The sequence below is a fragment of the Chelonoidis abingdonii genome, chromosome 16 (genome assembly GCF_003597395.2).
Source record: "Chelonoidis abingdonii isolate Lonesome George chromosome 16, CheloAbing_2.0, whole genome shotgun sequence".
Classification (NCBI taxonomy): Eukaryota; Metazoa; Chordata; order Testudines; family Testudinidae; genus Chelonoidis; species Chelonoidis abingdonii.
Window position 1 is genome coordinate 16345135 of NC_133784.1, and position 13389 is coordinate 16358523.

At 47.9% G+C, this 13389-nt stretch overlaps 2 protein-coding genes across 2 annotated transcripts in view; one reads left to right on the forward strand and one right to left on the reverse strand.

The window, feature by feature from the left end:
- Positions 1-13389, reverse strand: part of LOC116827654 (putative protein BRICK1) — a 97984-nt gene that overhangs the window by 1484 nt on the left and 83111 nt on the right. The gene's annotated exons all lie outside the window — the stretch shown is intronic.
- LOC116827145 (uncharacterized) overlaps positions 1-13389 on the forward strand; it is a 60127-nt gene that overhangs the window by 1317 nt on the left and 45421 nt on the right. Inside the window, exons 2-3 of the mRNA XM_075072963.1 lie at positions 1849-1906; positions 2560-2686. Coding sequence (XP_074929064.1) covers positions 1865-1906; positions 2560-2686 — 169 coding nt within the window. The 5' untranslated portion in view covers positions 1849-1864. The remainder of the gene's footprint in view (positions 1-1848; positions 1907-2559; positions 2687-13389) is intronic.

Consider the following 13389-nt stretch of genomic DNA (forward strand, 5'->3'; position numbering starts at 1 on the left):
ATTAAATATCCCCCAGAGCTTTGTGCTTTCCTCTCTTATTATCAGATATTTAGTTTTTAACCCTTTTTCTCCCTAATTCTCAAAGACTGAGATAAAAGTACCCTAAACTCTGCCCCATTTTCTCGCTAATTATCTATTACTAATGTATTATGCTCTGAGATTATCCCCTGTCTCTGATTACAAAATGTTAACATCAAATCTGGTTTGCTCTTTCCTTTCATTCTTGATTATTGATATAAAATCCCTGGAACTGTTTCCCCTTTTCTTTCTTTTTAACAAATACTGATAAAAAATTCACTCTGATTTTATCTCTTTACCTATTAAACTATTGATATAAATACCTCCCATTCTCCTACTTTCCTCTCTAACTTATGAAGATTGATCCAAAATTCCTCAAAGTTCCACCTTTTTCTCTTTAATTACTGAACACTGATATCGAATCTCAGAGTCAGCCATTTCCACTAATTATCAATCAGGCTATGATTTAGTCACGGGTATTTTTGGTAGAAGTCATGGACAGGTCATGGGCAATACACAAAAATTCGTGGGCCTTTGACTTGTCCATGACTTCTACCAAAAATACCTGTGACTAAATCTTAAGGGGGTTGCTGCTGGGGCCTGGGACTGCTGCTATGGGGAGTGTCTGGAGGGATGCTAGGGTTGCTGCTGGGGGACGGTCACCCCAGGGGGCTGTTGCTGGTGGGGACTGGGGCCAACCATAACACCAGCTGCCCTGGGCACCGCTGCTGGAGGCTACCCAGGGATGCAGCTACTCCAGCCACCCAGGAACTGCCTCTGGGGGCTGTTGGCAGCAACTGCACTGGCTGCCTGGGCACCACTGCCAGGGGGCTGCCCAGGGAAGTGGCTACTCCAGCTGCCCGTGGGTCACTGCTGGCAGCGACTGCACTGGCCTCCCGGGGACCGCTGCTCAGGCAGTCTTTGGGGCCAACCACACTGTCCGCTGCTTGGGCAGTCCCCAGGGCTAGGGCCTGAGCAGTGGCCGATGTGGCTGGCCCCAGGGCCACTCCACAAGCAGCTGGTGTGACTGGCTGTGGGGCCGCTGGAGCAGCTGGTTGCAAAGCCTCTCCACAAGTGTAGCTGGTGAAGAGGGAAAGCTCAGTGGTCTGAGCATTGGCTTGCTAAACCCAGAGTTGTGAGTTCAGTCCTTGAGGGGGCCGTTTAGGGATTTGGGGCAAAAATCTGTCTGGAGATTGGTCGTGCTTTTGAGCAGGGGGTTGGTCTAGATGACCTCCTGAGGTCCCTTCCAACCCTGATATTCTATGATACTGTCTAGCCAGTTATTACCCAATTTTTCCTTCCTAAAAGTAGTACTTTTGATGAGTTTTTACTGAAATTCATGTTAATTTCAAACAAATTCTCTAATTTGTAAAGGTCATTTTGAATTCTAATCCCATACTCTGAATTGCTTGCAACCCCTCCCAGTTTGGTGTCATCCACAAATTTTGTAATCATTCTTGCCACTCCCTTTTCTAAGTCTTTAATGAAAATATTGAATAGTGCCACACACAGGACAGAAGCCTGTGGGACCCCACTAGATATTAATAGTTTGCTGCCAAATTAGAAGGTCATAATAACTCTTGAGTATCGTCTTTCAACTAGTTATGCACCCACCTTACAGTAATTTCACATTTTCCTGGTTTTCTTCTGAGAATATTATGTGAGACTGTCAAAAGTCGCCCGTGCACGGCAGAGTCTAGAACATCTGTCTACAGGGAAAGAGCCTGGAGGGGAACTTGATGTGAAATTAGCTAAAGCCAGTTCTGGAATCTCCCTAGTTGTCTTTCTTTCCCTCCCAGGCTGCAGAATAACATCCGTGTTTTCCTCCAGATCGTCTCATCCTCCCATGGAACACGGAAAAAAAATGGTTGCAGTTGAGCTAGTCCAGGTAGGGATTTTCAGGGAGGAAGAGGGACAGTAAATATTTTGGAGGTGGGAACTTCTTGGGGGTTTGATCTCGAAAGGAATGGGAACAAGGTGGGCCTATATTCTAGAAACAGACCCATGGGGGCCTATATTCTAGAAACAGACCCATGGGGGTCAGAGGTGGAAATTTCCTCTTTTGTGGCACAGGAAACAATGCCCCTAGATAAAGCTGGGAAAACTGACCAGATTTCCAGTGCTGGAGCATGAACCTACCAGCTGTTAGGAGATACGAAGTCAGCACCCACCAGTGAGGCTAAGGGAAGATGCCCCATCCCTTCATATCCAGCTACTGGAAATGAGGAGGATGTTGGGATTTGTACCATGGGGCTGTCCTTACAGCCCCCAGCAGGATCCATCTCCTGTATGCTCTGGCTAGTAGGTGTGTGATGAATGTGAAGACCCTGCCCCCTCTGTCTGCTGGGAGGAATGAGGGGATCTCCCTTTCTTTCCTCACCCTGATGCCTCCTGGCTTCTCTGAGCAGGGAGGGGGTGGGACTATGGTGACTGTACCTCTCAGAGCTTCCATTTTCCTGACCCTGCTTCCCCCCTCCCCCCATGACTAGGGGGCTGTCTCTGGGGCAGCAGGTATTGAGTGGGGGGCTCTTGCTCTTTCAGGGACCAGTGACCTTCAAGGAGGTGGCTGTGTATTTCACCAAGGAGGAGTGGGCTCTGCTGGACCCTGCTCAGAGAGCCCTCTACAGAGACGTCATGCAGGAGAATTATGAGAATGTGACCTCGCTGGGTAAGGATTCCTGTCCCCTCAGCTATTAGCAGGGGAAGTGAAGAGTTAAGGTTCACATCACTCCCACAATGCAACCTCAAGTCTGCCCTGTTTCTGCAACAGCCCGATATGCCAGTGACACACATGCTAACATTCTGCCCTCCCTGCTACAGAACACTTTGGGAACAGAGCACATGACAGGATAGCACAAAGTCTAACATCTTCTCTTTGCTAAGGGAAAACCTGGGGTTCATTTCCATTGTAGCAGACAGAAGCTACCTTCCCTGGCTTACAGTTAAACACTGAGCCTACTGCAGACAAAGCTACTCAGACTAGCAACATGTTACCAGCCCTTTGCCCTTAGAATTCCTTCTGAGTCATTGCCTTCACTTACTCCTCACTAAGCCCTGGTGACAGTTAACATGTATGGTACCAGACTGCTAACAATCACCATGGCAAGAACAGAACTTATGTGCCTTTACTGACACAACCGACAATATTCAGCACTGAATTGAGGCAAACTTGGTATGTCAAGAGTCACATGCACTTCTCTTCATGTCACAATCACAGCTCTGCCAAGGGCTCCAACTAATCCCTCATTTAATTACAGCTACAGCTGACACAGTGCACACAGCTGGAATGCATGCAGATAAATACTGCTGTTCAACTCTGTGGAGCACAACAGAGACAATGACATGTTCTTGCAATCCTTCCTTGTGTCTATTGCAGATTGATAGATTTTAAGGACAGGAGGGTCCTTGTTAGGTCATCTAGTCTGACCTCCTGTGTAACACAGACCACAGAATTTCATCCAGTTACTATTGTATTACTGAATATCTTGTGTTTTAATTAAATCATCTCCCTGAAAGGCAGCCAGTCATGGTCTGAAGACTTCAAGAGACGGAGGGTCCTCTACTTCCCTTTGTAGTTTAAGATTTGTACTACCTTTCCTGAACTATTCTCAGTGGCTATTGAAGCTCTAGGCTTAGGGGTGGGGTCAGAGTTAAAGTTGCATTACAGGGGTGATGTGGTTTTCAGAGGTTTAAGTTTAGCCAACATCCACATTCTGGGAGGGCATGAGACAGCACTGGACAACCTTAACTTTGCATTCATGTAGTTTATGGGCTTTTAATTTCCTTGATTTATTTTAATGGACTTTTTTGCCACTATAACTGTGTCTACACAGAGCTTTTGTTGCCATAGCTATGTTGGCTGGGAATGAGATTTTTCCATCCCATAACCAACGGAACCATGCTGGCAAATCTTTTACATGCAGACCAGGCCAACTTTGGCATGTGGATTTTAGCGCTCTTTGAAATATTGTTCTTAACCCAGAAATGTTGGTATCAGGGCAGAACCCAAGAAAGATGTGCAGTTCATGTCTTCAAAATGTCCCTGGTAGGGCTCATACCCAAATGAATGGGTGTAGGTTATTTTCAGTGGCCACAGCATGCCCCCTCTAGCCAGACAATTACTGTGACAGCTAATTGTTGGAAACACTCTGGCTCTTAACAGAGCCTTAGTCTTGGTGTCCATGTGCATTTCAGTCTCTTTGACTGTACAGTTTGGCTCATGCTGATCTGAAATTCCAAACTCTAGTTATTAAACTTTTTCAGTAGTGCTTCCCCAAGAAGGCAGTGCTCGCTGAGATAAAGACCAAGTGCCTGAGGTCAGTTGGGGGACAATGAGAACCCAAGGAAGTTTGAGTCCCAAGGAAATGTCATAAGAACATGTGAGTTGGTAAAAAGCTGCTTTTGGGGTATGGGTGTATCTCAGGAACTCTTGATCAAATAACCCCACATTTGTGTGTTGTTGCTACTGGAGCGCAAGTGCTGTTCTTGGAGCTCCAATGTTAGCTGCAGTAGCAGACTGTGCAACATGTTCATTCATTCGGTTCAGTGGTGAAGGAACTACAGGAGCACTAACCTATGTATGCCTGTGAGAATGGTACTAGCTCAGTCAGTGCACCAGGACACTGCCCCCTAGGCTGGCCAAAGGTGCCCCTCATATGAACTTCTTCTTTGATACATAACTGTTTCTATCAATGTACAACAATCCTGATGTGATTCGTTACCAGCCCTACACCTGCTAGCTGGAACCAGACATCCTCATCCATTATCCTGTCATCCCATCCTTATCTTACAAGGGGGTTTGTGTGTCCTTGCACCATCTCTCAAGAATGTGTTTATGCGGTTACTTGGGAACTCTGGGTGTTCTTCTACCATCCTCTCTGGTCAGGAATGTGCTTACTTGGTCAGCCAATACCTAGCCAGGCCTGCTCTGGTTCCCAGCTTTTGGTTCACTGTTTATAATTGAGGTAGGCCTTGCCAGAGCATAACTAACTTCCCTTTTATCTCATGATAAACAACATAATTCTAGACAAACTGAGTAGGCGTGTGGAGTTGAGAGCAATTTGAATAGTAGATCTCTTAAACAGAAAGAAATGTTGAACCTTAACTATAGCAGAGCTGGCACATTACTATAATAACTTCCCAAGTGTGTTGAGCTTGTGACAGTCAGGTGGGCTCATCTGTTGAAAGAGACAATGCGAAGTTCCTGTTTAGGAGTCCTTGGGAGGTGATAAGGCAGAGAGCAGTGGGAGGGGAGATGTTAGGGAACTGGTGCAGGGAAGGTGAGAGTAGTGGGAGGAAGTGAGGGGTTTGGGGGAGGCTTAGAATCAGGGAGAGTTGGGTGAGGAAAAGGGGAAACTGGAACTGGAGCTCCTGGGAAGTAGTCATGGGTGTGCTGAGGGAATGGGAAACTTGGAATTAGGAAAAGGGGATGGAGCTGTGGTGCTGTTGGTGGGGCAGGACTGGATAGGCAGCCCAGGTTATTAGGGGGCTGGGGGAACTCTGGGGTAGTTGGAACAGGAAGTGGTTGGGGAATGGTTGCTCTAGTGAGCAAGCAGGGTCTGGTGGGAGAGGGATGATGGGTTTCGTGGAAAGATTTGGGGCAGTCCATGGTGATTGCTTTTGGTGCAGTCTCCAATGAGCTACTGTGATGCTTTGGAGCTCCACCCACATCAGGGAGGGTTGTGTCACTGCCTGCCCTGTAACCCTGGGTGTCTGCTGTGCTGCTTTGGCTCAGAGCCCTGGTACAAGCAGCATGTTTACAGTGCAACAGCCTCACTCTGGCTTCCACTAGTCTGGGTTACTCTTTGCAACGTGACCCCAACACCACCACCCCCAGTCCGGAACATCTCCGCTGTCTGCCTGTAGATGGGTTTCAGAGGGATAGCCGTGTTAGTCTGTATCAACAAAAACAACAAGGAGTCCTTGTGGCACCTTAGAGACTAACAGATTTATTTGGGCATAAGCTTTTGTGGGCTAAAACCTATTTCATCAGATGCATGGAGTGAAAAATACAGTAGGCAGGTATAAATATTACAGCACTTGAAAAGATGGGAGTTGCCTTACCAAGTAGGGGATCAGTGCTAACAGGGCCAATTCAATCAAGGTGGAAGTGGTGTCACACCCCAATGGCCCCCTCTCTCAGGGAGTCCCTGGGGAAAGCAGATCAGCACTGTATGTGGCTAAAGCTGTTGCAAGCATCGCAAAGCATTTTGGGGAGGGTCAAAGGTGTGTGAGGTGGGGAATGGAAGATTCCCCCAGGAAGATTCCCTAAAGGAGCCCAGGACTTAAAACGCTCCTGAGAACTGGAGCAATTTGGAGAGCACAGCCAATTCTGTGATGCTCTGGGCCCAAGACAGCACTCCCATCCATCCTTTCCCCTTCCCCCCTCCCCCAACTCTTCTTCTTATGTTACACCCAAGCCTGGCCAGCTTTGGGGTAGTGCATAAGCATGACAGTGGATTAGGGCTTGGGGCTCTAATGCCTTCTTTCTTCCCCTGAGTGATGTGGAGCTTTCCCAGCACACTCTACTGTGATTTTATTATGTTATCAATAAAGCTTTAAAATGTCGACACTTGATGCATTTCATCATCTCCTCCCCAAATGATCCTGATGCTCCAGGCAGATTGGTAATGAAAATCTGTCACAGTTTTGGTGGAGAATGTGGGCATCTATCCCCCTATCTCTCGCATTAGAGCCCCAAGCCCTAACCTACTTTCATACTTATAGATTCACTACCCCAAAGCTGGCTGGGGGGGGCAGAGAGGATGGACAGGAGCTGTCCTGGGCCCAGGGCATCCGAGAATCTGCCGTGCTCTCTGAATTGCTCCAGCTCTCAGGAGGGTTTTTAAGTCCTGGGCTCCTTTGGTGGTGTTCCTTTCCACAACCTCTGTTCCTGGTGCTTTTTCTGCCAATTCAAACCGGCTTTCTGTGGTCATCTTGACTTTCCCCAAAACACACTGGCTAGACTTTGTTTTCCTCTATGCTGGCCTTCGCTTGCCTCGTTTGTTATGGGCTGTCTCTGCAGGTCTGTGTCTGTTCCATTCTGGGCCCCCCTCGTTCTTGGCTGGCAGCTGAGAGTCAGATGCATGCTGTGGCCTTGAGTGTTTTATCTTCAAGCCTAGCAGGAGAGTGGAGTTAACCTGTTCTCTGCTCTTCTTCTTTCTCCCCCCCTCGGCCTCTCAGACTCGCAAAGGAAACTTCCGCTCTCCACTCACACAGCTTTGACCCTTCTCAAAATGCTTTTCGATGCTTGCGACCAGGGCTTTGGAGTGGAACCCGGAGCTGGTGCACAGAGCAGTGGAGCTGCAAGTTTTTGTCTGGAGCTGGAGTGGAGCCGGCGCACAGCTCCAAAGCCCTGCTTGCAACAGCGTTAGCCCCATACCATGCTGATCTGCCTTCCCCAAGGACTCCCTGAAGGAGGGGGCTATGGGAGTGTGACATCCCGCCCTTGACCCCAAATCAACATTTTGTTGGAGGGGTCACCACTTAGGTTTCCACCCTTCCCCCTGCTACAGTGGCAAGGGTTACTGTTGGTCTTCTACCTAAACAGCAACATAGCATGTACCAAGTTGTTAGGACAGCAATAATTGCATACACCAGCCAATAGTGACTTTTGGTTTCATTAGTAACATAGCATAATACATATCCTCGTTGGCATAGATGCCCCACTTGGATGGCAGTGGTAAATGCAGCTTTCTCCTGGTTAAACATGTGTTGTAACACCGTAAAGGAGGAAGCATCTGTCTGGAATACTGAAAGCTGCTCTTGGATGTGCGCCAACAGCAGAAACACATTGGGTGTTATCCATGAAAAATTAAACACAACGTAGTTAATATTTCTAGCAGTCTGTTGCATAACAATGGGCCAATGCACTGAAAAAATTTGTGTTTGTGATCTTAACAGCAAATTGAAAGGCACTCAGGGGTTGGTGGTTCTCCAAACACCCGCAGAGGTATTGGTAAACACACGTGCTGCAGTGGGGGCATTTCCTAATGCTTCCAATTCCCAACAGATGTGTTGATCCACTTCATAAGAGTGGTCTGGCGCTTCCTTTTCTTTACACGTTATTTGAGGGGGCTCTATAAGCCACAGTTGCGAAGTGTTGCCCCCTGCAATCCATATGTGCTGATAGAAGATGTAGTCAGCACGTACTGCTTAGCCATGACATTGGAGGGAGCCACCTTCTACATGTCACAATGGAACTCCTAATCCCAGATAATACATGATGCCATATTTTCAGGATGCTCAGTCACAATTGCTGCCGCTGCCGCCGCCGCCACCACCCCCTGCCAGTGGATAATTGACCTTTTCTTCCACCATGGCCAATTCGGAACCGTGGTAAAATTAACAAAGGAGGACAAAAGCGTCGGACACCCAAGGATCCCCACAGATATGTGCCACCATACATACGTTGTATCACACCAACAAATTCTGCAGGCCCGAAGCAGCAAGAGTGGTCCCACCACTCCTGTTCAGGGTGTCTCTGGGCTTTCGCTCTTGTCCTGTTAACAAAGAAAAAGAAAGAGGACGATGTAAATGCACCTACTGGGGAAACAGACACATACAAAAACTGTCTAAATTATTATTTGTCCCATTACAGCCCTTCCTGGCTTTCATCATGGACCTTGTTTGTATGGTTTAGGCGGTTACAACACTATTACACTCCAAAATCAGTAATTGCTATTACTTGCCAAAAGGGCTTCCCATTCCACTTCCATTCCAGGCCCCCACAGGAGGAACCAGATTTATCCCAATGGGATCCAGGGGAGGTCCGGGGCCACCCAGCAAGTATTTTTCTGTGGCCCTACTGTGTATCCGGACTATGCCCTGTCTTTAAGGCACCTCCCCTCCAGCCTTGTGCCACACTGTGACTCAGGCCTCATCAGCAGCTCGAGCCAGGGAGAGCCTTTGGAGGTATTCTCCCTTCTCAAAATCCCATGGATAGCTAGAAACCCGGATGGTCCAGGCAGGTGGCTGGTCCACAACTGAGGCCCATGATGCCATGACCAGAAATCTAGGGAGAGACATATGTTTTGAGCTAATTGGCATGCGCCCATTTCAGTTTGCCTGGTGGCTGAAGCTGGTACACTGTCAGGAAAGTGCAATTTACAGTGGAGTACAGACCCACCTACTAGGAGTCCAGAGTGTGAGCCGCCTTCCCCAACTTTTGCAACGTTACCTTGTCTCCAATTTGCCATCCCCAGATGTCTTTAATGACGATCCTCTTATGCTTAGCCTTTTTGTTATGTAAAGCTGTTCCTGTGGCTTCATGGGTTTTCACATAGCTCCTCCCTCCACTGGGCAAAGCTGAGACTTTTTGGTGGTGGCAAACAGTAAATTTGATTATTGGAAAACACAGTGCTTACATTACATTTCCATTTGTTTATTAGCAGGTTGCTAACACTTCCATCCTCCCAAAACACTTCTTCCCAGGAATTAACACATACACATTGCCCATTATACAGTACTTTGATCTCATTATATGATTCATCCCATATACAGGATCCTAGTACAATGTCTTTACTACAGTGCCCTGGAGCAACAGGCGAGGACAAGCACACCCACTTTTGAGGAGTCCACTCGGTACAACCTCTGGTGCCCAATCACTTCCCTTCCCTTCCCAGCCTACTGACTTGAGGTCCGGGGTAGCCAGAAGGATCCCATGTGCAATATGAGGAGTAGGCCAACTTTCCATATCTTTGCCTCCAGAGCCTGTTGGTGTGCAATTTTAACAACAATTTCCTCCAATTAAAAGGTCTGGCCTTACTATGCTAGAAACATACTGCATCCATTCGTATTCGTAAGTTTCAAACAGCTCAGGTGGTAGCTAGGGGATTTCTCATGATGGCTCCTCCTTTGTTCTATTCCACTGACATATATATCTTTTGCATAAGGTGGGAATCCTGTGTTCTTCTCTGGGTTCCCACCCCCTCCTTCTCAATGGAAAAGCACCAGGTTAAAGATGGATTCCAGTTCAGGTGACATGATCACATGTCAGTGTAAGGGTATGCCTACACTTGGAATTTTAATGCTGCCGCGGCAGCGCTTTGAAGTGTGAGTGTGGTCAGAGCGGCAGCGCTGGAAGAGAGCTCTCCCAGCGCTGCATGTAAACCACATCCTTTACGGGTGTAGCATGCAGCGCTGCCACCCTGATTACACTGACGCTTTACAGCATTGTATCTTGCAGCGCTCGGGGGTGTTTTTTCACACCCCTGAGTGCGAAAGTTGCAGCGCTGTAAAGTGTGAGTGTAGCCAAACCCTAAGACTTCATTATCCACTTGCCAGCACACAGGTATACAGGAAGACTTACAAGTAAAACAGAGCCATCCATAGTCAGTTGTCCTGGTTGATGGGAGCCATCACGATTCCAAACCGCCATTAATGGTCCACACTTTGCATAATTACACTAGGCCCTCAGTTATATTTCATACTTCTAGTTTCAGATACAAGAGTGATACATTTCTACAAATAGGATGACCACTCTCAGTAGATTATAAGCTTTGTAATGGTACCTTACAAAAGACCTTTTGCATGAAGCACATTTTAGTTACATTATATTCACACTCATCAGCATACTTCCATAAAATCACAGAGTGCAACATCACACCCTCCTCCTGAACTTCCTACTGGAGACTTGGACACTGACTATGGTGGAGGCAATATACCTAAAATTTTTCTTTGGGCTCCCCTCTGGGGCAGACACTCCTGTGTCCCCCAAAAGGGAAAGAGACCCTGATCCAGCTGTGGGCTCATAGCTACCAGCTGTGACAGACCTTTCACTTGCAAGCAAAATCCCTGCCCCATCCCTCCCCTCTTCACTCAGGTTGGGCTTGCTTCTAGCTACAGAGTACTTGAGGTCTGTTCCCACCGCAGAAGTCACCAGGACCCCAGCTCCAGGATACATATTTCTGTGCACCTCTTCCACTCCATTACAGCCAGTTCGTGTTTCTGGGTCTCAATTTGGTTTGTCTTTTAAGTCCGGGGTTTGCTGGTAGTAAGCCTTTTCTTTTTCCAGAACAGCCTTTTCCTGGGCGAATTGCACGTACATTTCCATTTGTTTTCCCTTTAGATCATCACTCGATGAGCTGGGATACCACAGAGAACCCCCTTCTGCCAGAACAGGCACCCCTCCACTCCTGTCTTGCTAAGTTAGGCACTCCAGTCAGCTTCAGCACAGACACGGGTTGGACCACACCCATCTGCAGTTCACTGAAACTGAGATGCACTCAGCTCAGGGACTTCTTAGTTAAGAGACTTTCCCGGTGCCCAGTGTTCAGCCTTTCTGGGCAGTTTGCAACTTGTGTAATTATAGCTTCTTCTGATCTTCACTCTTACTTATTTTGCTTCCCTTTCTGTCCCTATTTTTCTTACCCGAAATAAGCAAACAGAAAATAACAAACCAGTAGCCACTTTGTCTGTTCTCCAGCCACCACTCTTAAAACTCACTTAAAAACACTGCCAGTATCTCAAAGCAATCAGCTGTGCACAGACCCTGCTCAACTACGCCACAATTGACTGTGGATGGCTCTGTTTGCAGGCAGGCCTTCCTGTGAGTCAGGCTGGGAGGAATGAAGGCTTGGTTTTACAGTGACAGGTGATCATGTCACCTGAACTGGAATCCATCCTTAACCTGGTGTGTTTTTCCATTGAGAAGGAGGGATGGGAACCCAGAGGGACAAAGGATTCCCTCCTTATGCAAAAGATATATAAGTGGGTGGAATAGAATAAGGGGCGGCCATCATGAGAAATCCCTTAGCTACCACCTGAGCTGGAACAAGGGCTGTACCAGGGTCAAAAACTGTGCCCAAACTAGGAAAGCATCCAGTCTGTGAAACATATTGAAACATTTCTGAGGGTGAGATTTTATCTGTACTCAGTTTTCTTACTGTATTAGACTCAGACTTGTGTGTTTTGCCTTCCTACACACAGAGCCATCCACAGTCAGTTGTCCTGGGTGATGGGAGCCATCAAGATTCCAAACCACCATTAATGGCCTACACTTTGTATAATTACAATAGGCCCTCAGAGTTATATTTCATATTTCTAGTTTCAGATACAAGAAAGATACATTCATGCAAATAGGATGAACACACTCAGTAGATTATAAGCTTTGTAATGATATCTTACAAGAGACCTTTTGCATAAAGCATATTCCAGTTACATTTTACTCACTCTCATTGGCATATTTTCGTAAAATCATATAGAGTGCAACGTCACAGACCCTACTCCAGATCGGACTCCAGGCAGAGTGACCGGCACCGGTTGGGACAGAGCCACGATTCCACTCTGTCCTGGTCGCCTGGGAGCAACCGCTCAGGATCCAGCCCTGGTTCAGAGTGAGGTTCCCTGATGGTAGGACGAGCTCTGCTACCGGCTACATTGTTGGTACCGAAACCGGCACCCTGGCACTCATGGAACCTGTGGGGGTTCACCCAGCCCTCCGAGGCCATCCGCTCGGTGTCCAGAGCCTTGGAAAGACCAGCTGTCCCGTCCTCTTCTGGTGCACGAAGCCTCGAGTGCAAGAACCCCGCAGGCCCAAAAGGGAACGGGAGCAAGCCGCTGGGCCACCAATGGTTGCGGAGGACCCTTTGGTACCATCATCTTTGTTGTTGCCAGATGAGGCTATAACGGGGCCCTCTTCCCTAGTTCTTCTGGATGACCATCAAGCCCTCTTGGGATGCTGTGACTTTAACGTGGCAAGCTATGGCCAAGTTCAAGGGCTCTCTTCCTGAGGCTTCTAGGAAGAAGTTCTGAGCAATTATGGAGGAGGTCATGATTGCGGCCAGAACAACACTCCAGGCAGCGTCGGATACGGCAAACACTGCCGCCCGAACCATGGCCTTGGCTGTCACCATGCGCCAGGCATCCTGGCTGCTCCTCTCTAGCTTGTCCATGTAGACTCAGCAGTCGATGCAAGACCTTCCCTTCAGCAAGCAAGCCCTGTTTGCAGAACAGATGAACAATAAGCTCCATGGCTTAAAGGACTCCTGCACAACACTTAAAATGCTGGGCTTGTATATTCCCAGCCCTGCCTGCAAGCTGTTCAAGCCACAGCAGCCTCAGGGCCAGGGGAGCCACTCTCACCAGGAGGTTCTCCATAAGAAATCCAGAGACTGCAAGAGGCATTCTAGCCAACAGCCTTCACAGGTTTCTCAGTCGAGCTCTACCTGCAATAAGCAGGCGGGCAAGTGCTCGTTTTGAGGGTACACCCAAGGGTGATCTACCGAACTGTTCCTGGGATCCTTCCTCTCTCCCCTATTTTTATCAACCAGCTTTCTCCTTTCCTTCCTGCATGGGCATCTATAACATCGGACTGATGGGTTCTCAGTATGGTGGCATGGGTTACACCCTTCAGTTGCTTTCTGCCCCTCC